Source organism: Pelophylax lessonae, assembly GCF_965119305.1.
Source record: "Pelophylax lessonae genome assembly, chromosome: 3".
Lineage (NCBI taxonomy): Eukaryota > Metazoa > Chordata > Amphibia > Anura > Ranidae > Pelophylax > Pelophylax lessonae.
The window spans coordinates 562,567,594-562,591,916 of record NC_138770.1 but is presented as its reverse complement, the minus strand read 5'-3'; the positions used below and the strand labels follow the sequence as shown (position 1 = coordinate 562,591,916).

The 24,323-nt window shown below is 42.7% G+C and overlaps 1 protein-coding gene across 2 annotated transcripts in view; it reads left to right on the top strand.

Moving 5' to 3' along the window:
- RALGAPA2 (Ral GTPase activating protein catalytic subunit alpha 2) overlaps positions 1–24,323 on the top strand; it is a 685,399-nt gene that overhangs the window by 434,980 nt on the left and 226,096 nt on the right. For both annotated transcript variants that reach the window (XM_082251348.1, XM_082251349.1), the window contains one exon: positions 23,427–23,550. In XM_082251348.1, the coding sequence (XP_082107474.1) occupies positions 23,427–23,550 (124 nt within the window). The remainder of the gene's footprint in view (positions 1–23,426; positions 23,551–24,323) is intronic.

The following is a 24,323-nucleotide window of genomic DNA, read 5'->3' as shown; positions in this document are numbered from 1 at the left end:
CGTGTTTCCTACCTTCAGGGGGGGTCCCCTTGCAGAGGGTGCAGCGTTGCAAAGGGCGCAGGAAAGATCCTGGCAGCATGCAATCTAATTTGGAGTAATATTAATTTTAGTAAGGTATGGAAGACAGGAGTGGACAGGTCAGAGCTCAACTTTTTCATAATTGACCACTCCAGAGATTTTGCCTTCAGTTGATTGATCAACTATCAAAAAATGTGCACCTGCAGGTGGCAACTATACATTTTCTATTAGTTCTTTTTTTTTTCTGACAAGGGATTAGTTCAAAGTAATCACAACGTGGCCGTACATTTATAACAGCTCAAACAGAAAAGAAGGTACCTAGAGATGTCTGAACTTATGTTTAACTTCTTGAGTTTCCTAGATGTTCCAAAACCCAGGGTGTTCCATTCTGAGAAAGTTACTACTTTGGCCCTTATCCACGCCCCCACCACTCACACCTTGCTATTAGTCACTCAAGTAAAACCAGCCTTAGATGAAGCGATTTTCTTTCGCAGGAAAAAAAATCACTCGATTCTCCCATCAACACAGGCAATGTTGATGAGAAATCCTTCCTGAGGAGCCATAATAGCTAGCAGCCATAATAGCTGCTAGCAACATTTACATGTAAAATCCAACAGGCTGGTTGTACCCAAGTTGTTCGATAGATCAGCTTGGGTACATTCAGCCTGCTCATACATGGTTTGAATCTCAGACGGTCCTTGCTGAACTGGCCGAGATTCAAAACGTCTATGGCTGGTTTAAATGGGGTGGGGGATGCCTGAAGCGTGACTTTTTCTGAGGTCACGATCTGCATATTAGAGAGCCTCTTAAAGCGGTAGTATACCGCTTTTTTCCACTTTTAACTACAGGTAAGCCTACAATAAGGCTTACCTGTAGGTACAATTAATATCTCCAAAACCGACCAGGTTTAGGAGATATTTGCACTGCATGCAGCCGATCACGCGAGCGGCGCATGCGCTCTGAAGGTCCGGCGGACCTTCAGCTTTCCTTGCTGGGAGCTTGCCGGAAAATGCATGCGCGGGAGTGACGTCATCGCGGCTCCGGCCAATCACAGCGCCAGAGTCGCTGAAGCCGCCGAACCTGGAAGAGATGCTGAGGGATCATGTCAGCTCCCACAGCGGTGTCCGGGGGTCCGTGTCGGCCCTTCATTCTAAGGTAAGTAATACATAATGAGCTAGTATGCGATGCATACTAGCACATTATGCCTTTGTCTTGCAGGTTTTTTTTTTTAGGTTTACAACCGCTTTAAGTATCTTTAAATACATGCAAGTACCTGTGGTTTCTGTTTTCAACTCCTGGTGGCAGTTGAAAAGGGTTAATAGGAACACAACATGCCATTTTATCTAAAGCAAAAAAAAAAAAAAACTGATGGTTTTAATGGCAAGTTATGGTTTTCACTGATACACTTGTATACCATGAACAATATTATACTTTATTGGGTTTTTATAAGGCTTTCCCTCTACCCAAGTTAATTTTGTTTCTATAATATTAATCAACCAAAAGTAGGTCAGCCGGAAAGGATAGAAGCACAGTAGTAAAGGTAGTAAGTAAGTGGAGCAAAATCTCAGCCAGACGCTTATAAAGAGAATAAAAAATACAAAAAAGAAAGAAAAGACAAGTTTTCATTCAACCCAAAATAGAGTGGTTTCAACCAAAATGCAGGTGACAAATCCAGTTTGCAAGTTCTACCCTTGCTCTCTCCCACCGCGTATGTCAACAGACTCCCCAAGAGGACATTCATGTTCCTGTAATTCTCTGTTATCCATACATTTATTATTTTTAATGTAAGTCTTTTGTTGTTGGCCTTGGTGATAGAAGGAAAGTTTCCCCCACCAGCTGCTGGGCACCAACCTCTAGTGGCTCCGCCAGAGCAGCAGGAGGATTGTCTTTAGCCATTAAATAGAAATCATTTCAGGACAAACAGGCTGTTATGGGAAGTCATGCTGAATGCATGGAAACTGCTGTTGCTTAGTCATTAACCAGTAGAAATCCTCAAAGAAGCAAGAATGCAACATAACAATGCGTACATTTTAAAAGAAAAATGTTGTATTTTCTTGATGAAGTATTTACGCTATTGCATTGCTTTTTTTTTTATTAAGTAATTTTTATGTGACTTTTACATTTTACTAGAATCCTCATCCATTTACAGTTCCTTGAAAAAGTATTCTTACCCCTTGACATTTTCCACATTTTGTCATGTTACAACCAAAAATAAAAATGTATTTCATTGGGACTTTATGTGATAGACCAACAAAAATTGGCACATAATTGAGAAGTGGAAGGCAAAAAAAGATAAAAGGTTTTCAATTTTTTTTTACAAATAAGTGAAAAGTGTGGGGTGCATTTGTTTTCAACCCCCTGAGTCTGTACTTTGTAGAACCACCTTTCACTGCAATTACAACTGCAAGTCTTTTTGGGTATGTCTCTACCAGCTTTGCACATCCAGAGAGTGACATTTTTGCCCATTCTTCTTTGTAAAATAGCTCAAGCTCTGACAGATTGGATGGAGAGCGTCTGTGAACAGCAATTTTCAAGTCTTGCCACAGATTCTTAATTGGATTTAGGTCTGGACTTTGACTGGACCATTCTATGCTTTGAATATGCTTTGATCTAAGCTATTCCATTGTAGCTCTGGCTTTATGTTTAGGGTCATTGTCCCGCTGGAAGGTTAACCTCTGCCCCAGTCCTAAGTCTTTTGCAGACCCTAAAACAGATTTTCTTCTAAGATTGCCCTTTTATTTGGCTCCATCCATCTTCCCATCAACTCTGACCTGGTTCCCTGTCCATGCTGAAGAAAAGCATCCCCACACCATGATGCTGCCATCACCATGTTTCATGGTGGGAATGGTGTGTTCAGGGTGATGTGCAATGTTAGTTTTCCGCCACACATAGCGTTTTGCTTTTGGGCTAAAAAGTTCAATTTTGGTCCCATCTGACCACAGCACCTTCTTCCACATGTTTTCTGTGTCCTCCACATGGCTTCTCACAAACTGCAAACAGGACTTCTTTATGGCTTTTTTTCAACAATGGCTTTCTTCTTGCCACTCTTCCATGAAGGCCAGATTTGTGGAGTGCACGACTAATAGTTGCCCTGTGGACAGATTCTCCCCCCTGAGCTGTGGATCTCTGCAGCTCCTCCAGAGTTACCATGGGCCTCTTGGCTGCTTCTCTAAATAATGCTCTCCTTTCCCAGCCTGTCAGTTTGGGTGGACGGCCATGTCTTGTTAGGTTTGCAGTTGTGCCATATTCTTTCCATTTTCGGATGGTGAATTGAACAGTGCCCTGTGAGATGTTCAAAGCTTGAGATATTTTTTTTATAACCTAACCCTGCTTTAAACTTCTCCACAACTTTATCCCTGACCTGTCTGGTGTGTTCCTTGTCCTTTACAATGCTGTTTGTTCACTAAGGTTCTCTAACAAAATTCAGAGGGGGTTCACAGAGCAGCTGTAGTTATACTGAGATTAAATTACACACAAACCAAAATGAGAGATATGAACATTAAAGCGGAGTTCCAGCCTTTTCACTCACCTGTCCAACGGTCCAGCGATGCGGCCGCCCAAAGCCTCGATCCTCTCCCTCTGGTCTCGGCGGCGCCGGCATCACTGCTGTGGGCACCCGGCTGTGACAGTTGTCGGCTTCACAGCCGGGTACCCACTGCGCATGTGCGAGTCGCGCTGCGTGTCTTGATTGGCCGGCAATCTTCTGGGACCTCTGACATGTCCCAGAAGATTGCAGGGAGGGAGGGGGAGAGGAGAACTTCCGTTCAGGGTGCCGCGGCGCTCCGAGCGGAAGTGGGAGCGGGTACCTGTCGAAACTAGGTACCCGCTCCCCCCCAAAAAAATGACATGCCAAATGTGGCATGTCAGGGGGTTAGAATACCTAAAGCGGAAGTTCCACTTTTGGGTGGAACTCCGCTTTAAGAAGATTCATTCTCTCTCTTTGTCCTGTTTAGGCTACGTTCACATTCTGCCCGCAAACCGGAATCATTGTAAATCGCGGGACGCCTGTGCGATGCCCATAATTTGCAATGGCACCCCAAGCGCTGTGCAATGTTGCCATGATGTCCGCCTGCCGAATCGCGGTAATATCGCGCAAACAGAATTGCGGAGCGCATTACGCACAAAAGAAGCGCCTGTAACTTTTTGGGCGTCATGCGTCCCGCGATTCTGTTTGTGCGATTTTACCGCAATTCGGTATCGCGGCAACATCGCACAGCGTTTGGATACCATTGCAAATCACGGGCATCGCACAGGGGTCCCGTGATTTGCAATGATTCCGGATCGCGGGCAGAATCGCAGTGATTCTGCCCGTGATCCGCTGCGCCCACATGTGAACGTAGCCTTACCATTATCATTAAGAGTGAAAGTAAAAGAAAATCCCAAATTTTGGGTTGTCCCTAGAAAAGTAATAGAACACCAGTTCTGGGGACCTGAGGGGTCCCCAAGGAATTCTTTAATTTACAGGGATGGGTCCTCAAGGAATTCTTTAATTTACAGGGATTTCCTCTCTCTTCCTGTCTGGCTCTGGGACAGGAAGTGGAGAATATTCCATAATGAGACACAGATGGCCTTTAAAAATTATGGCTGGGGTTATAGCCCTCCCTTACTCAATCCAAGATGAAGAAAAATAAATAAATAAACTTTTGCCTATAATGCTACTTAAATATGCAAAATAGGATTTTTTGTAATCTTAGTGTTTTATGCTATAATTAAATAGATACAATTTTAGTCTTAGTTTTGTTTCATGGAAGCTTCACATAAAATTGTTAGGTAATGACACAAATTAATTAGGCAAACACCAGCTAACTAGCCAATATTTCAAATAATTGTTAAAATTGCGCTTTTTTTTTTTTTTTTTTTTGTATGACAGCATAGCGCTTGACTTGAATGGGCTGCCCTACATGCTTGTTGCCAACAAAGCTCCTGCACCTTTTTCGGGTGCAGAACTTAGAACGTTTTTAAATGTTGGTTTTGGGGCATTTTCACGCTACAAGACACATATCTGCTAGCCATGTTTGGGGTGCCATTAAGAATTTAAAGGATTTCACTTTTTAAAATAAATAAATAATGCATATTTTTTTGCCGATATATACTATTATTTTTTGTAGGAGCCTGGAAAGCATTGCACCCGCAATCAGTAGATAGCGGGTGACATGCAGGACTCCTACAGACTGTCGGTGTAAGCTGTCTGCCCATAAATCATAGTTTTCCACTGTCAGGAAGACTCAATGAACTACTCGAGTTCTCAATAGCACCCTAGTAGTTCCTGGAGAACTACAAGCCGACCGCGGCAAAGGCTGTCGTAATTTTTAGTTTATTGATTCATAGGGATCTGTGAATTAATGACGCAGCTGTGTGGGGGTAGCCCTGCATGGCTGTACTCTTCTCAAATAGTGACAGCAGGTATGGGGAGAAGATCCCCAGCCTGCTGTCACAGGATGAGGAACATGTTCCCAAATGTTAACTTATCCTTTAACCTCTAAATACACATGATACAAAAACATGGGAGCTGTTTTGCCTGTCAAAAGTTTTGCATCTCTGTCTATTCAGTTCTGAGATTTAAAAGCCTCATCACACTGCACAACTAGGAGGATAGCACCTCTTATTTTGTTATATGGAGTAAAGTGGTGTCAATAGTGATTGGGCTGTGAAGAAACAGCAAACTGATGAGGTCATCCTTCTGCTCTCCCCCGTTAGCTTGTTCTTTTCAGCATATTTGCTTGTGGCCCACTTAATTGGCTCATTGTGCCGCCCCTTCTTGAAATCTGAGGACTGCTGTGCAGAGTATAAAAAGAGGCTGATACCAAGTCACATTCAGGTACTTACACTGGCTGCATTTACATTTTTTTAAAGTTATTCTATGCAAATGGAGACATGTACCACATATGAATTGTGTTATCCCAATATGGCTGCAAAAGTGGGAATACACTATAAAGAGGCGCTTCAGCCTCCCCCCTACAAATACTGTAGTTGCTGATTTTTAATACAAGGACACTTGCCTGTCTAGGGATCCAGCGATATCCTTATCTGTGGACAGTTACTTAATATATGGGCACCTACCTGTCCAGGGATCCAGCCATGTCCTTACCTGAGGATGGTTACCTAATATAAGGACACTTTTTTGTCCAGCGATCGCCTCAAACTTTGGGTTCAGATGTTGGTATCCCAGGCAAGGGAAACAGGAAGTGAAGCCTTGTGGCTTCACAGCTGGTCTCCTACTGTGCAAGCGCAAGCCGCGCTGCACCTTGTGAATGGTCCTGTAGTCTTCTGGGACCTGTGATGTGTTCCAGATGACTGCGGGTGAAGGAGGGAGGGCTGAGCTTCTGACTCAGATCTGCATGGTGCATCTGACCGGAAGTGGGAGCGAGTACCTGTCAAAACCATGTACCCGCTCCCCCCAAAAAGTGCCAAATGTAGCAGTTGGGTGCAAACAAGCAGAGATTCCCTTTTGAGTGAAGTTCTGCTTCTTCAGATTGTTGGAAAAACCCAATAGTGTTTGTCTTTCTTTAAAAATGAAATCTGTATTGTATCATACAACTTTGTACATAGGTATGCGTTAACCCCCTCCACTCTCATGCATTTTACATGCATGCAATTTGCTAAATGTTTTTGTTGCTTATTAAAATGGACATTAGGAAGTGTGAATGAGTTCTACTCGCATGGCTTTTTCCAACAAGCGATTGGCCACACAATCTCCATTTTCAGCTGTTCCTCAAAGGATTTTTTGATTATTCCTAGCCCATGCCAGGATCATCATGCACTATTCATGATGCCTGTGTGCCAAGGGAGATAGATTTCCTTTTGTATACACCAGCTGAAAAACAGGAGCTTCCACAAGGACTTTGCCAGGGTAGGGAACTTTCCCCCCCCCCCCCCCCCCCCCATATCTAGACTTTATTTCGTTTTCACAGCTGATGGCATGCTGCCCACATTAGGATGCAGTTAAGCAAACTTTTTTCATGCACAGTTAATTGGTCCTCTTAGATTTTTAATGGCTTGGCATTATTTCAACTATTGCTGCATGCTCCCTACTATGAGAATCATGCATTAGTCATAAATCACAGTTTTATCTTCAAATCTGTGTTAAAAATTAATCATTTCAATGAATAACCAAGCAGTAGTGTTTGATTTGGTCCTTTGATTCATGGAAAGCCTGGTGCTAAACACTTATTGTCAGGGTTTCACATGATTTATGGATTCTGTTGCATCAATGTTAGAGAAAGCTTGCTTTACAAGATGGAACAATGATTGGGTTCATTTTAATGGACTGCTGACATGGTTGCATATACTAACAATAAAAATGTGGGTTTTTATTTTGTAGCTGTTTTAGAAAGGAAACAATCTGTTCAACATGGGGTACCGTAACAACTTGCGACACAGCAGACCAATGAAGAAAAGGATCAGTGTGAAAGTTTACGTAACATATATTTACTTTAAATCTGCAGCCTAGCAGCAAGGCCTCAGTGCTGTCACATGATAGAGGAGGTGATGTCACTGCTCTCTCTGAGCTCTGACACTAGCCAACACCTGGTATTTTGATGGCAGCTGTGATGGAGGAAGGAGATTTGGGTTGTGCCACAGTGCTGAGCATAAAGGGCTTAACGTGGGCTTTACACAGACTCAGGTAGGCCAAAATAGAAAATGGAAAAGGTGACAGTGTCTCTTTAGGTTCACCTCCCTAGTCACTACTATTCAAAAGTAACTGTGCACCAACATAAAATACGTCCCGGATTGCTTTAGCATTTGAGGAACTTAAAGCGAAGTTCCAGCCATTTCACTCACCTGGTCCAATGGTCCAGCGATGCGGCCGCCCGAAGCCTCGATCCTCTCCCTGACAGTTTGCGGCTTCACAGCCGGGTACCCACTGCGCATGTGCGAGTCGCGCTGCGTGTCTTGATTGGCCGGCAATCTTCTGGGACCTCTGACATGTCCCAGAAGATTGCAGGGAGGGAGGGGGAGAGGAGAACTTCCGTTCAGGGCGCCGCGGCGCTCCGAGCGGAAGTGGGAGCGGGTACCTGTCAAAACTAGGTACCCGCTCCCCTCCAAAAAAAATGACATGCCAAATGTGGCATGTCAGGGGGTTAGAATACCTAAAGCGGAAGTTCCATTTTTGGGTGGAAGTCTTCTTTAAAGGAAAGAAAAGAAGTTAAAAATGATTAGAATTGTTACAAATATACTAACATTAGGTTAGTTAGTTAATCGTTGCATGGGTGTCCAACCTTTTAGCTTCATTGAGTGTAAAGAAATGTTGTCGGGCCACATATGAAATATATACTATTGTTAAGGTATATTAGTAATAAAACCCCACCGTGCCCTTCCCGCGTCGCCCCCCCCCCGCACTAATTTTACACAACTAAAGGATGATCAAATGAAATGGAATCAGTATACAGAGGTTTACTTCTCCTGAGAGATATAAAGGAACACTCTAACCACCATGACCACTTCAGTAATTGGAAGTGGTGATGGTGGAAGGAGTCAGAAACACTGCACATGATGGGATAGTTACAGTTATGTGCTGGGGGCTAGTTGCACTACTAGCACATATGACTTGGTCAGCCAGAAAATGTCATGTCCTTATTCATACATGTATGAACAAGGACATGACATATTATGACAAAACACAACTAGTCATTAAAAAACATATTGCAACAATCTACACACGCTAATGCACATACCTTTTCTACTTATTTTGCAGACTGCTAGCGGGTACTGCTGGTGCGGTTACTGCTGGCGGGTACTTCTGGCAGTTTGTGTAAGCAAGTGCTAGTGTTCTCTTCTGGGATTTAGAGGGCAGACCAAGGATGATGTAGAAAGGGTGAAGCTTATTATTCCTCATTCATTTCAAAATTTCTAATTCTTTTTAGCATCTAACAAATGCAGGGAAATCTTGACAAAATGTAATGTTAATCCTAATTTTAATCTCAACTTTTTGTTACCCCTTTACATATTGGACTAACCTTATACCTTGGGTGCCAAATCCTGCACCAAATGCAGTGGCATCTAATCGCTGGCACTGAAACTCTGTTACAGAGTTGAGTAATGTAGAGCAATTCAGAAATTAAATTTCCCTGCCCAGCTTGGAGTTAGAGCATCTTGTTAAGGTATGCTGTCTTTACTGTCTGTGGCCTCATTTTACCAAATATTGATGCAGCATTCTGTGCACTGGTGGGAACATTATTACAGCAAAAATAACAAGGATTAATGCTGTTCTTGTAACTTGTTTAAAGATAATGATTTCCATAAAACTGATTGAATTATTTCCAAATCAATCTGGAGTCTCATCTCATCAGGTTCCTCTTGGGTATAACTTTATTTACCCAGTCATAGCTTTGAAGCAGCATAATATTTTAAAATGACAGGCAAATCCTATAGCAATAATAGTTTAGAAAGAACGAATGGTGCGATTAATTAAAATACACAGCCTAAAAAAATGAACAGCTGGATGTTTAAATTTAAATACACTTTAGAGTAAACCTCTAGGCAAAACTTTTTTTTTTTTTTTTGGATAGAGCAAGGGAGGTTTAGATTTTTTTCGCCTTCTGTAACCCATTTCCCTATACTTTCTGTCCCATAGCCAAACAGGAAGTGGGAGGAAACCCCTGCAAATTAAAAGACCCCCAGGACACCAGAACTGTCCCTATTTGAAGATTTCCCTTCTATTACTTTTCTGGGGACAACCCAAAATTTTGGATTTTGTTTTACTTTAATTGGTGACGATAAACAGGATCACCATGGGGCACAGACCGCAATAAAACCTGACAGAGGTTCTAACCCCTTTATTCTTTACCCAGAACTGGGAAAAAAAAACGTTTTGCCTGGCAGCCAAACAGAGCAACAGGAGAAAATGTGTAAGTTTGTGTAAAATGAATCTGAACAGGCAAAGCACTGGTTCACTTTAAGATAAAGATCTTGTTTTATAGCCTTAGAAGCACAAGGCTGTATGCAATAGAACAACAATAACCTACTTCACAGAGCAGTAACTTCAGGAAACGAATTAGTAAATTGTTAATGCTTTTCAAGAAACATTGCAATTGTGCTAAAAGTAGACCTATGAAATATAAACCTAAAATGTGTCAACAGTTTTGCTGAAGGGATTAGAGAACAAAAGGCTAAAACACTTTTCTTTTGGAGAAAAGGAAAAGCCTTTGGAAGGCTAATAAAACACTTTTCATTTTGGAGAAAATGCTGCTACAGGCCACTTCCAGTGCTGGTCATGTGATCTCTGTCGTAGTCAGCCTTAGTGTGACTATTGCTCTCTTCATCATAGTTCACATTATTCAAAATTTGCATGGCCAGCCCTTCTGTTAAAAAGGATTTTCACCCCCCTCTATTTTTTTTTAAACCCCCTACTTACCCGCTAGTGAGTTCTTCACATTCCAGATACTCACCCACCCAGCGCTGTCCAGCTGAGATCCTCTTATCTTTTGGCAGCGCTTAGTCCCACGCTACCATGTTTTCCCGTGACATCATCAATAGTGTGCCGTCTGTTCCAAATTTAGCCGACATGCTGCTAGACCCATGATTGGCATATCCCAGGAGGCAAAGGGAGAACAGCGCATGTCATTCACCTAGGCGAATGACATGCGAAGGGACTTAGTAAAAAAAAAAAAAAAAGTGAATAAAGGAAAAAAAAAAAACATCTCTTATCGTGCAGAGGGGTGGAGAGGAGGGATCGTGTATTGGAGGGTGAAGATCTGCTTTAAACATTTTCTTCCTTAGTAAAGATAGTTATCAAATCTGTGTGTTTAACTGTGAGTATCTTCTCTAGCTAGTAGAAGTGCCATGTTATTAAATACACAGATAGGTTCTTCCATCCTCACAGGCTCAGCTTCAGAATGGCGTACAGAGTGTCACAATTCAAATGAAAGCCAGGTAGGTTTTATCTCCTGATTTTTCTTGTATATTTGGCGATCAACATTTAGAGCCGGTTCACATACAGACGACCCGACTTGCTGACTTGAAGTCAATGCAGGTCGCCCCAAAGTAGTACAGGACCCTTTTTCTAAGTCGGAGCGACTTGTGTCGCTCCTATTAGAACAGGTCCTGTGCTAATCTATGGCAGGCGACCCACGGCGACTTGTCAGGCGACCAAGTCGCCTGACAAGTCACCCCAGTGTGAACCGGCTCTAAAGCGATTTGTAAATGTTAAAAAAATAAAAAACCAACATGTTTATGCTTAGCTGCTCTGGAATTGCACAGAGCGGCCACAAACCTCATCTTCTCGGGTCCCCCGCCGGTACTTCTGGCCCCTCCTCTCTTTCAATGCGTGCTCGATCTGGAGCCCGACTGCTGCGTCCATTGACATTCGTGCTCACTCCTTCCCTCCGCTCCCTCATCACTGGCTTTGATTAACAGCACTGGCTTCCAGTACCCCAGCGAGACCTGGAAGTGATGGGAGAGAAGAGCTGCAGACGGGCACAGCGCTGGATCAAATGAAAGGCTCCGGTAAGTAAAAAGGGGGGTTGAGGGGGGATGCTGATGCCTAAACATTTTTTACCTTAATGCAATGAACGCGCATTACATTGAAAAATTTTAAGTTTTAGAACCACTTTTAGAAAGCAGAGTATATATGGCATTATTGGGAGTTTTGAAAAATGCAGTTTAGTTGGTTCTCCTTTTTTTTCCTGGAACTTAGGCCTGGTTCACACCTATGCATTTTTTAGTGCGGTTTCAGTTTTGCAAAAACACACTACAGTCCATTTATTATGGTTTCCCATGAGTCACATTCACATCTCTTTTTTTTGGGAAGGGCCAAGGACCAGCAGGTTGTGTTTTTGGTTCCACAGATTTCAATGGATGAAAAACGTGTATTGAAAAATGCACCTGGAATATGCATCAAATGCAACATGCATACAATGCCTTGAAAAAGTATTCATATCCTTTGAAATTTTCCACATTTTATCATGTTACAACCAAAAACGTAAATTTATTTTTTGGGGATTTTATGTGATAGTCCTACACAAAGTGGAAGGAAAATGATAAATGGTTTTCAATTCTTTCTTTTTTTTTTTTACAAATAAATATCTGAAAAGTGTGGCGTGCATTTGTATTCAGCCTTCTTTCTTCTGATACTCCTAACTAAAATCTAGTGGAACCAATTGCCTTCAGAAGATCCCCAATTAGTAAATAGTCCACCTGTGTGTAATTTAATCTCAGTATAAATGCAGCTGTTCTATGAAGCCCTCAGAGGTTTGTTAGAGAACCTTAGTGAACAAACAGCATCATAAATGCTACAGAACACACCAGACAGGTCAGGGATAAAGTAATAGAGAAGTTTTAAAGCAGGGTTAGGTTATAGAAAAATATCCCTAGCTTTGAACATCTCACGGAGCACTGTTCAATCCATCATCCGAAAATAGAAAGAGTATGGCACAACTGCAAACCTACCAAGACATGTCCGTCCACCTAAACTGACAGGCCAGGCAAGGAGAGTATTAATCAGAGAAGCAGCCAAGAGGTGTGAACCAGACCTCAACATGTTATAGGGGCACAGTAATGATGAGGGTCTTTCAGAGAATTTAGTAGATTACCGGCCAGCTTGACATCACCTGAAGTGTATTTCTCAATGTACTATGTCAGAGATGTGTAATTTCCATTTTACTTCTGCTAAAAATGTTACTGCTCAGCCTGCTGCACATTTACAACCAAAATGCAGCGATAGCACAGATCAAATGTCATTGGTTAATCTATGATCGTCTTGCACAACACATTATTTCTCAGACACATGTTCTGTGGAGATGTTAAGGTCTCAAGAGACCCAAAGCACGCTGTTGTTAAGTAGAGATGTTGATTAATACTGCAAGGGAGAAATTGAATTAGGTAAAGAGAATCCCTGTGATAATTTAATTGGAGGACTATTGAGGTAGGCTAATGTCAGGAATTTATAGATTTACATTGGCTAGATGAAGAAATAAGCCCATGGAGCAATTATTGAATGAGTCTCCTGCTGTGCTTGCTATAACTATCAGTCTCTTTATAAAGATGCAAGTTTTATATGTGGCACATCTTTGGCTTGGAAGTGCCTTTAAAGTCGACCAGACAGACTTAAAATAGTACATTGACTAGATATAGAAACAACCTTCGCTTATACCAGCTTTCAAGTAACCTTGTTCTAATTATAGGGGGTTTTCAAAGAAAATCTGACCAATTCAACCGAATACTGTATGTAAAAAATGAATAAGCAGCGATTACTTTGAATGAGAACTGAAAATGTAAAAACTGTTGATTAATTCAGCGCTAAAAAGCAAGTAAAGTTATGTACATATAAGTATATTGGTCCTGCTCTAAACCTGGGAACCACTCTATTAAATCCAAAACCAAAAATGTAATATATTACAGCTTACAAATCATTAGATGTGGTGGCTAAGTTTTCTTTTTTTATGCTTTTCCATTTTTTATTTTTATTTTTTTGTACCTGGTGAGGCCAGTAACACACCACTTGTACTAAGAAGGCTACACTCTGGGTGAAGGAGCAACAGGAACACCTTTGGACAACAGCATTGTCAATCTGGGGGAGGGAAGTGTTAGATGAACTAGCAGATTTAGATGCACTAACAAATTGAAGCTGAACTCAAACTCCAGCTAAAACCTTTTAAACAGTTACAGAAACAATGTTTTCCTTTTGGGATAAAGGTTTTACACAAATGAATAAACTGACCATTTTAGGCACCCCTGTCAGTGATAGTTTGTCCTAAACCGTCTAACATCTACATCTGCAGGGCTGCTTGTTCTGTTGAAAAACAACAGACTTACTGGCCAGATCATCAGGTGAAAAAAGGAATTGGTAAGCTGCAATATAATAAATGTTTGCTTTTGGGTTTAATACCGCTTTAACAGTATCTGAACACCACAATCTGAAAAATAATGTTTAACCACCAATACAGGGCACTTTTCACCCCCTTCCTTCCCAGACCAATTTTCAGCTTTCAGTGCTCTCGCACTTTGAATGACAATTACTCAGTCATACTACACTGTACCCAAATTAAATTGTTATTATTTTGTTCACACAAATAGAGCTTTCTTTTGGTGGCATTTATTCAGTACTGGGTTTTTTTATTTTATTTTTGCGATATAAGCGAAAATGAAAAAAAAAAATATTTTCTACTTTCTGTTTCAAAAGAAATCCAATAAAATCAAATTTCATCATAAATATAGGCCAGATTGTATTCTGCTACGTCTTTGGTAAAAAAAAAATCCTGATCAGTGTATGATAATAGGTTTGTGTGAGAGTTATAGAGCCTACAAGCTAGGCTACGTATCATTGAAAATTGATCAATCCTGATGTACTGACTACCTATCTCAATTCTTGAGGCCCTAAAATGTCAGGACAGTACAAATACCCCTCAAATGACCCCTTTTTGTAAAGAGGATAGTCTAAGGTATTTAGTTTGAAGCATAGTGAGTTTTTTTAACCACTTACCGACCACCCACCGTCGATTTGCGTCTGTATTTTGACGTTAAATCTTGGGGTTATGGCAGCAGATAGCTGCCATAACCCGGGTATTTTTCGAAACGACGGGCGGTCCTCTTTCAGTTAAGGGTGGTCCCAGCAGCGGATTTGCCACAGGATCACCCTTGCGGTGCGGTGGAAGAGGTGTCCCCCCTCCCGCCGCTTCCCGGTCGTTTTCCCCGCTTACCGAACCCGCTGACAGCGGGGAATACGATCCGGTCCGCGCTCCTCACGGACAGGACTCTATGGTCTTTGGAGGACCGGAGTGACGTCAAACGTCGTCTCCTAGCAACCAATTTAAAGAGCCTATTTTTTTTTTCAGCATGAAAAAAAAATGGCTCTTTTTTTTTCTTTTTTAGTGTAGTTGTGAGGTGTGGTCTTTTTGACCCCAGATCTCACAATAAAGAGGTCCTGTCATGCTTATTTCTATTACAAGGGATGTTTACATTCCTTGTAATAGGAATAAAAATGATCAAAACATTAAAAAAAAAAAAAACTGTGTAAAAATAAAAAATAATAGATAAAATAAATAGGAAAAAAAAAATTAAAGCGCCCTGTCCCCGTTAGCTCGCAGGCAGAAGCGAATGCATACACAAGTCCCGGCCACATATGTAAACAGTGTTCAAACCACACATGTGAGGTATCACCGCGATCATTCGAGTGAAAGCAATAATTTGAGCCCTAGACCTGCTCTGTAACTCTTAGCTGGTAACCTGTAGAAAATTTTCAAAATGTCGCCTATGGGGATTTTTAAGTACCAATGTTTGTCGCTATTCTACGAGCGTGCGCAATTTTGAAGCAGGACATGTTGGGCATCTATTTACTTGGTGTAACATTATCTTTCCCATTATAGAAAAAAAATTGGGCTAAGTTTACTGTTTTCGTTTTTAATTAAAAAAAAAAAAAAAAAAGTGATTTTTTTCCAAGAAAATTGCGTTTGGAAGACCGCTGCGCAAATACGGTGTGATAAAAAATATTGCAACGATCTCCATTTTATTCTCTAGGGTCTCTCCTAAAAGAAAAATATAATGTTTCGGGGTTTTAAGTAGTTTTCTAGAAAACAAAAAAAAATTATTTTAACTTGTAAACAACAAGTGTCAGAAATAGGCCCGGTCCTTAAGTGGTTAAGTTGCAATTTTTTGCCCACAACAGTTTGGGTAATGAAGACTTTTTTTTTTTTTCACAAAATTGTCATATTAGCAAGTTATTTCTTACATATGGCTAAGATAAACATACAATTATACCCCAAAATATATTCTTCTTCTCCTCCTGAGTATGGTGATACCACGTGTGATACTTTTCCACAGCCTGGCCACATACAGAGGCCCAACATCCAAGTAGCACTGTCAGGCATTCTAAAGGCATATAATATGCCATAAATTACACATTTCATTTCCTGAGTACCTATCACATTTTTGAAGGCCCTGAAGCACCAGGACAGTGGAATTACCCACAAAATGACCCAATTTTGGAAAGCTAACACCCCAATGTATATTCTACAAGGCATAATGAGTCTTTTGAACATGTAATTTTTTTCCACAAGTTTTTGGAAAATGTGGGAAAAAATGAAAACGTGTATATTTTTTTTTTTTTGGCTAGTTTTTGTTTAAAGAGGAAGTAAACCCTCCTCTGCAAGTTGTACGTATAGGTAAGCCTATGATAAGACTTACAGTGGGTACGGAAAGTATTCAGACCCCCTTAAATTTTTCACTCTTTGTTATATTGCAGCCATTTGCTAAAATCATTTAAGTTCATTCTTCTTCCTCATGAATGTACACATAGCACCCCATACTGACAGAAAAACACAGAATTGTTGACATTGTTGCAGATTTATTAAAAAAGAAAAACTGAAATATCACATAGTCCTAAGTATTCAGACCCTTTGCTGTGACACTCATATATTTAACTCAGGTGCTTTCCGTTTCTTCTGATCATCCTTGAGATGGTTCTACACCTTCATTTGAGTCCAGCTGTGTTTGATTATACTGATTGGACTTGATTAGGAAAGCCACACACCTGTCTATATAAGACCTTCCAGATCACAATGCATGTCAGAGCAAATGAGAATCATGAGGTCAAAGGAACTGCCTGAAGAGCTCAGAGACAGAATTGTGGCAAGGCACAGATCTGGCCAAGGTTACAAAAAGATTTCTGCTGCACTTAAGGTTCCTAAGAGCACAGTGGCCTCCATAATCCTCAAATGGAAGACGTTTGGGACGACCAGAACCCTTCCTAGAGCTGGCCGTCCGGCCAAACTGAGCTATCGGGGGAGAAGAGCCTTGGTGAGAGAGGTAAAGAAGAACCCAAAGATCCCTGTGGCTGAGCTCCAGAGATGCAGTCAGGAGATGGGAGAAAGTTGTAGAAAGTCAACCATCACTGCAGCCCTCCACCAGTCGGGGCTTTATGGCAGAGTGGCCCGACGGAAGCCTCTCCTCAGTGTAAGACACATGAAAGCCCGCATGGAGTTTGCTAAAAAAAAACCTGAAGGACTCCAAGATGGTGAGAAATAAGATTCTCTGGTCTGATGAGACCAAAATAGAACTTTTTGGCCTTAATTCTAAGCGGTATGTGTGGAGAAAACCAGGCACTGCTCATCACCTGTCCAATACAGTCCCAACAGTGAAGCATGGTGGTGGCAGCATCATTCTGTGGGGGTGTTTTTCCGCTGCAGGGACAGGACGACTGGTTGCAATCGAGGGAAAGATGAATGCGGCCAAGTACAGGGATATCCTGGACAAAAACCTTCTCCAGAGTGCTCTGGACCTCAGACTGGGCCGAAGGTTTACCTTCCAACAAGACAATGACCCTAAGCACACAGCTAAAATAACGAAGGAGTGGCTTCACAACAACTCCGTGACTGTTCTTGAATGGCCCAGCCAGAGCCCTGACTTAAACCCAATTGAGCATCTCTGGAGAGACCTAAAAATGGCTGTCCACCAACGTTTACCATCCAACCTGACAGAACTGGAGAGGATCTGCAAGGAGGAATGGCAGAGGATCCCCAAATCCAGGTGTGAAAGACTTGTTGCATCTTTCCCAAAAAGACTCCTGGCTGTATTAGATCAAAAGGGGGCTTCTACTAAATACTGAGCAAAGGGTCTGAATACTTAGGACCATGTGATATTTCAGTTTTTCTTTTTTAATAAATCTGCAACAATGTCAACAATTCTGTGTTTTTCTGTCAGTATGGGGTGCTATGTGTACATTCATGAGGAAGAAGAATGAACTTAAATGATTTTAGCAAATGGTTGCAATATAACAAAAAAGAGTGAAAAATTTAAGGGGGTCTGAATACTTTCCGTACCCACTGTACCTATAGGTACTGTAAATATCTCCTAAACATGTACCGTTTAGGAGATATTTACCTTACATGCAGCCAGTGACATCACTGGCGCATGCGCTCTGAAGGAACGGCTGGTGCCGTTCCTTCAGAGCCCCGTGCCGTGACCGTCGGCTCCCGCGCGCGTAACGTCACCGCGGCTCCGGCCAATCAGATGGCCGGATGCTGCGATCCCAGAAGACGGGCGACTGAACATGTCGCCCGTCATAGAGGTAAACGGGCGGCACGGCGGGGGCTCGTTCTAAGGTAAGTGTGATGCATACTAGATCATTATGTGTTTCTCTTTCAGGTTGAAAAAAAAAAATTTGGTTTACAACCTCTTTAAGTTGTCAATTTATAAGATATTTCTAACACATAGCATGTACATTCAAATACATTCTGCTACTCCTCTGGAGTGTGGCAATGTGTGAGACTTTTCCACAGCCTGGCCACATACAGAGGCCCAACATCCAAGTAGCACCTTTAGGCGTTCTAGGAGCGTAAATTACACATTTCATTTCCTGAGTACCGATCACATTTATGAAGGCCCTGTGACAGATGTTGACCATTGAAATGTGGCAGATTACCATGGACAGATGCACCAGATGATCACTGCCAGATGTGGCAGATGATGTGTGCCAGATGATCACGGACAGATGTGGCAGATTATCACGGACAGATGCACCAGATGATCACTGGCAGATGATATGTGCCAGATGATCACGGACAGATGTGGCAGATAATCAAGGACAGATGTGGCAGATGATCACAGACACATGCGCCAGATGATCACGGACAGATGCGCCAAATGATCACGGACTGATGTGGCAGATGATGTGCGCCAGATGATCACGGACTGATGTGGCAGATGATGTGCGCCAGATGATCACGGACAGATGTGGCAGAGGGGTTTTTGGGTGGACGTGGTCCCCTCCTTGGTACAGTCCAATCCCCAGGTTCCCCTCCTTCCCGCAGGCATCCCCCCTTGCCGAGTCCCTCAACTGCCCCCCCCCCCTCCACGTATGTTGGGTCTTTTTGGGTGGTCTGGCCACTGTTCCTGGATGTTCCTGTTGCCATTAAAAATAGTAGCGGCCATGACAGTGGAGCCCCTGTGCGTGGCCATTTCAGTGGTGGGAGCCCCTCCTCATCTCCTGGTGCTGACTCCTGGATGGTTTTACTTCCTGATCAACGCATATGTAGTGCATTATCCTAGTGGCTGCAGGCACTTGTTTCCGCGGGTGGTGGGGTCCCTCTCTGCTGAGGATTGCTTGGTGCCTGGCGACCAGGTGGTGCTGCCTGCGTGGTAGGTGGTTGTCCCTTATCATTGTTTTACACCTTTTGTGGGGACCCGGGAGCACATTTTCCCACCTGATCCCCTCTCTGAGGCTGCGGGGCCCTCCGGGTCCCAACCATCCATCCATGCACTGATGGCAGTTCTGGAGTCGCTTGTGTCCCAAATGGAGGTGGTTTTCAACAAAGCTCCCCCGCCTCATCTGTCTCATCAGATGCTGAATCTGATTCGGCTGCGCTGCTGGGTCTGCAACCACGCACCCGGAATCCTCTGATAGTGAGGATGATTCCTCCACATCTGCAACCGCCCACGAAAAAGCACTGGTGGATGCACTGATTGTATCTGTGCGTGAGACCCTAAAGATGGAGGACGCAGCTGAAGCGGCAACAGAGGCACAGGTACCCTTTGGCACTCACAAACCTTCCAGAGCAGCAAAGGTTTTTCCTGCCTATTCCTGCCTTTTCCTGCCTATTTTGACAGATTTGTCGCAAAAGAGTGGGGACGACCAAAGCGTGCCCATGGGTTTTCTAAACGCTTTACCAGGTGTTACCCCTATAAAGGAGTCCCTTCTTAAGAAGTGGACTATGCCACCGGTGGTGGACCCTTTGGTTTCCAGATAGAACAAGGCAACCATGATTCCGGTTGAAGAGTCCCCGGACTTTAGGATCCGGCTGACCAGAAGGCGGAGGCTGTGGTCCGCAATATGTACACTCGGGCAGGTTCGCCAATGAGGCCGGTATTCACCATTGCCCCAGTGTTACAAACTCTGACTGAGTGTGCTAAGCACTTACGGTGTGACCTGGAGGGGAAACAACTCCCCCCCCCCCCCCCCAGCCTTTGCTTAGCTGGCGGACCAGCTGGTCCAGGGGCTGCAGTTTATCTGTGATGCCTCTTTGGATGCGGCTTGCCTGATTGCTCGCCTCTCTGTTTTGGCAGTGGCCCTTTGGCGTGTCTTTTGGCTCAAATGCTGGTCTGCAGACTCCAAAAAAGTCCTTGACTGATCTTCCTTTCTAAGGAGATCGCCTGTTTGGAGCTACCCTAGATGACCTCATTAAAGATCTCACAGGTAGGAGGAGTACTTTTCTTCCGCAGGCTACTAAGGGCAAGGAACCACGTCGTACACGTGGGACTTCCTTCCCAGCCCATGAGAAGGAGGATCCAAACGAGCCTGGTCTGGTAGGCCAAGATCGGGCTTCTCCAGACCTGTGGATAAGGCTCCTTCAGAATAAATGGGGGTACGTCTTTGCTGGTTTCCGGACCTGTGGACTTCCCTGGTTCAAGACAAGTGGGTCCACAAAGTATTTCGGTCTGGCTACAAGATCGAGTTTTGCTGTTGTCCCCCGGCAAGGTTTCTTCCTTCCATCTTGCGCCTGTCCCCAGACTGCTTACAGGGCCTGTTTTGGGTGGTACAAGACCCGTTCCTTCAAGGGATGATTGTCCTGGTTCTGACTTCTGAATGTTTTCAGGGTTTTTACTCAAACCTGTTCGCAGTTCCCAGGAAAAAAGGCAAAGTGCATCCAATCCTGCACCTCAAGGCGCTTAACTGCTTTGTGCGGGTACAGAAGTTCAGAATGGAATCCATTCGAATGGTGGTGGCATCTGTATCGATATCAAGGATGCCTACCTTCACATTACAATTTGTGCCAGTCACCAGCATTTTCTCCCTTTCGCTGTGGGAGAGGAGCATTATCAGTTTGTGGCGTTACCCTTTGGTCTCGCCTCTGCTTCACAAGTCTTCACAAAAGTGTTAGCCCCAGTGCTAGCTTTGCTATGCCAACGGGGGATCATGGTACTGGGCTACTTAGATGATTTCCTTCTGCGAGCGGAGTCTCCCTCTGCTCTGGTGGAAAATCTGGAGATCACAATACGAACTCTGCAGGAGTTCGGCTGGATTCTGAATTTTCAGAAGTCTGCTCTGGCTCAGTTCACAAAGCTGGACAATCTGGGCCTGACTCTGGACTCTATCACCTCTGCGCGCAAGCTGTTGGAACTGGCGGCATTATCCTGTTGTTCACCCTTTCTGGTGATTCACAGGGATAAGGTGGTTCTTCGCCCCTGTCCGTCTTTCCTTCCAAAGGTTGTCTTTAATTTTTATTTGAATGCAGACATTGTGTTGTCTTCCCTGTGTTCCAGGCCCAAACATCTGAAGGAAATTGCCTTGCATGCCTTGGATGTGGTCCGGGCAATTAGGGTATACCTGGCAGCTACGGAGTCTTTCAGAAAGTCAGACTCTCTATTTGTGCTCACGGATGGACCTCGAAAAGGGTTGTCCGCTTCCTCTGCAACCATTTCCAGATGGATCAGACAGACGGTAGTTCAGACCTATTCCATCAGGGGTCAGGTTCCTCCTTTTCCTGTTAAGGCGCACTCTACTAGGGCGCTTAGTGTCCTCCCGGGCCTTCCATCATCAGGCATCAGTGACGCAGGTTTGCAAGGTGGCCATCTGGTCGTCGGTGCACAATTTTACAAAGTTTAAAAAAGTGGATGAGTTTTCATCTGTGAATGCTTCCTTTGGCTGCAAGGTTTTTCAGGCTGCTGTTTAAGAGGACCTGATCCTCTTTGAGGGTGTATTGTTTTTTTCAGGTGGGCTCCAGTTGTTTGGTTAAGCTCCTGTTGCCTGGTTGGCTAATGTTTAGCTAGCTTTGGGAATTTTTTTTTTTTGGTTGTTCCCACCCCTCATGTTTAACCACTTGCCGACCAGTCACTGGGACTGTACTGCGGCAAAGTGGCTCGATTCTGTCCAGCGACGTAGACCTACGTCGCTGGACTCCTTCCATTGTGGGCAGCGTTCGCGCGCCGCCGGAGGCTCGCTGGGGTTATAGCTGAACATGCGATCTGTCCCTGGGTCACTCAGTCACCTCCCCCCACACACGTTAGTAAGCACCAGGCATACATTAACCCCTTCCCTGCCAGTGTCATTTTTACAGTAACAGTGCATATTTATAGCTCTGATTACTGTAGAAATGTCACTGGTACCCCCAAAAGTGTCAAAAATGTCATTCAAGGGTCCGATCTGTCCACCGCAATGTCGCAGTCCCGCAAAAAAAATCGCAGATCGCCGCCATTACTCCTTAAAAAAAAAAACACCAAAAATGACAAAAATCTTTCCCTTAGTAAACGCAATAACTTTTGCGCAAACCAATCAAAATACGCTTATTGTGATTTTTTTTTTTACCAAACATAGGTAGCAGAAAACAAATTGGCCAAAAATTTAAAAACATTTCGATTTTTTAATTTTTTTGGGGGGGGGGGATTTCATATAAAAAAAATTGAAAAATATTGTTATTTTTTCAAAATTTACGCTCTTTTTTTGTTTATAGCGCAAAAAGTAAAAATCGTAAAGGTGATCAAATACCACCAAAAGAAAGCTCTGTTTGTGGGAAAAAATTGCACGACCGCGCAATTGTCAGTTAAAGTCGCACAGTGCCAAATCACGAAAAGTGGCCTGGACGTAAGACCGCAAAATCCTCCGGTGGTAAAGTGGTTAACACTGCTTTGGGATGTCCCAATGGTTATGAATACCAGGAGCTGTGTCCATCAAGGAACAAAAAAGATAATGTGATTTTTGACTTACCGTAAAATCCATTTCTCTGATGTTCATTGACGGACACAGCACCCACCGCTCTGTGGAGTTATTATTCTCCTGACACTGCTTGTAACAAAACTGAGTGGCTATAGCAGAGAGAGAGAGTATACCCCATGGGGACTGCCCATGGGTGTAGCCAGAATAACTCAGAGGTTATGATACCAGGAGATGTGTCCGTCAATGAACATCAGAGAAATAGATTTTACAGTAAGTCAGAAATCCCATTTTTGCAGCTTGCCGATCAGTAGATGTGGTAGCTGCATTAGTTTTTTTTTGTTTTTTTTTTTGTTTTTTTATTCCCTCTGTTTTCACCTAGTGAACTGACCGATTTAGATACACTAACAATTTGTTATGGTGGTTTTTCATGGTTCTGCTTAGGACAATTACCATTTCTAGATGTCTTCCTGTAAGATAGCAAATCTTCACTTTTTGAGTGGAGGTCTACTTTAACCAATGACTGTCCTAGGTACTGGTCCAAATGTAATGCTTGTACTGAAGATCTTTTATATTTTTGTATTATATTTCTGACTGATAATATGCAGTTCTGAAAGAATTGGTATTTACCTGTCTATGGCATCTGTCAGTATTTTCCACAAGCTACGCACATTCTACTTATTAGTTCTGAAGGTTTGTACCATGCTACATTCAATGTTATCTGGAGTTTTTATTGTGATCCCATTTAAGTAATATGGCATTAAAAGTTGATTTTACAGTATATTTATGTTAAACACTTAAAATGAGATTACCTTTTTTCTTTACACAGTCGGGAAACCCACAAGATTGCTGTGTTTTACATCGCTGAAGGGCAGGAAGACAAGTGTTCCATACTGTCTAACAGCACAGGAAGCAAGGCGTATGAAGATTTTGTAGCAGGACTTGGGTGGGAGGTAACTGAGATTAATCTATAATTTCTGCTCACAAATAATATGAAAGTTTTTTTTAGTTTAGTTTTTACCTTTTGTCTAAGCAGTAGAAGTGGGCAAGATTTTTACTTTATTACAGCTATTGAAAAGTGAAATCCTGTTGGTTTATACTCAAAAAATAATTATCATCTGTACTGTACTGCTTTTATTTTAATTAAAGCAGTGGTAAACCCGAAAGAAAATAATTATTATATTGTAGATTTCTAATTCTTAGATGTAATGCCCGCATTCATTTCCTTTTTTTTTGGGCTTTTGTTCCTTTAATTTCATCTGGTCGGTAAGTCTGTTGTTTTTCAACAGAACAAGCTGTCCTTCAGATGTAGTAGTTACATGGTTGAGACAAACCATTTACTACCGACGGGTGCTTTCAATGATCATCTTTTATTTATGTATGTACAACTTTTATCCAAAAAAAAAATGTTGCTCTAACTGCTTATAATGTGTTACCTGGAGTTCAGCTTCAGTTTGTTAGTGTACCTAAATCTACTACTACATCCAACTGCCCTATCCCAGATTAACAATGCTGCTGTACCCCTGTTCTCCTTCATCCAGAGTGGAGGCACCCTAATACAGGAGGTGTGTTACTGGCCAAATCACCAGGTGAAAAAAGAGGGAACAAGCCTATAAAAAGAAAACGAATGCAGCCACCACATCTAATGGCTGGGTAGCTGCAATATATTAAATTTTTGCTTTTGGGTTTGAATCCGCTTTAAACCTTATCACTTTTTTTTCTGCAT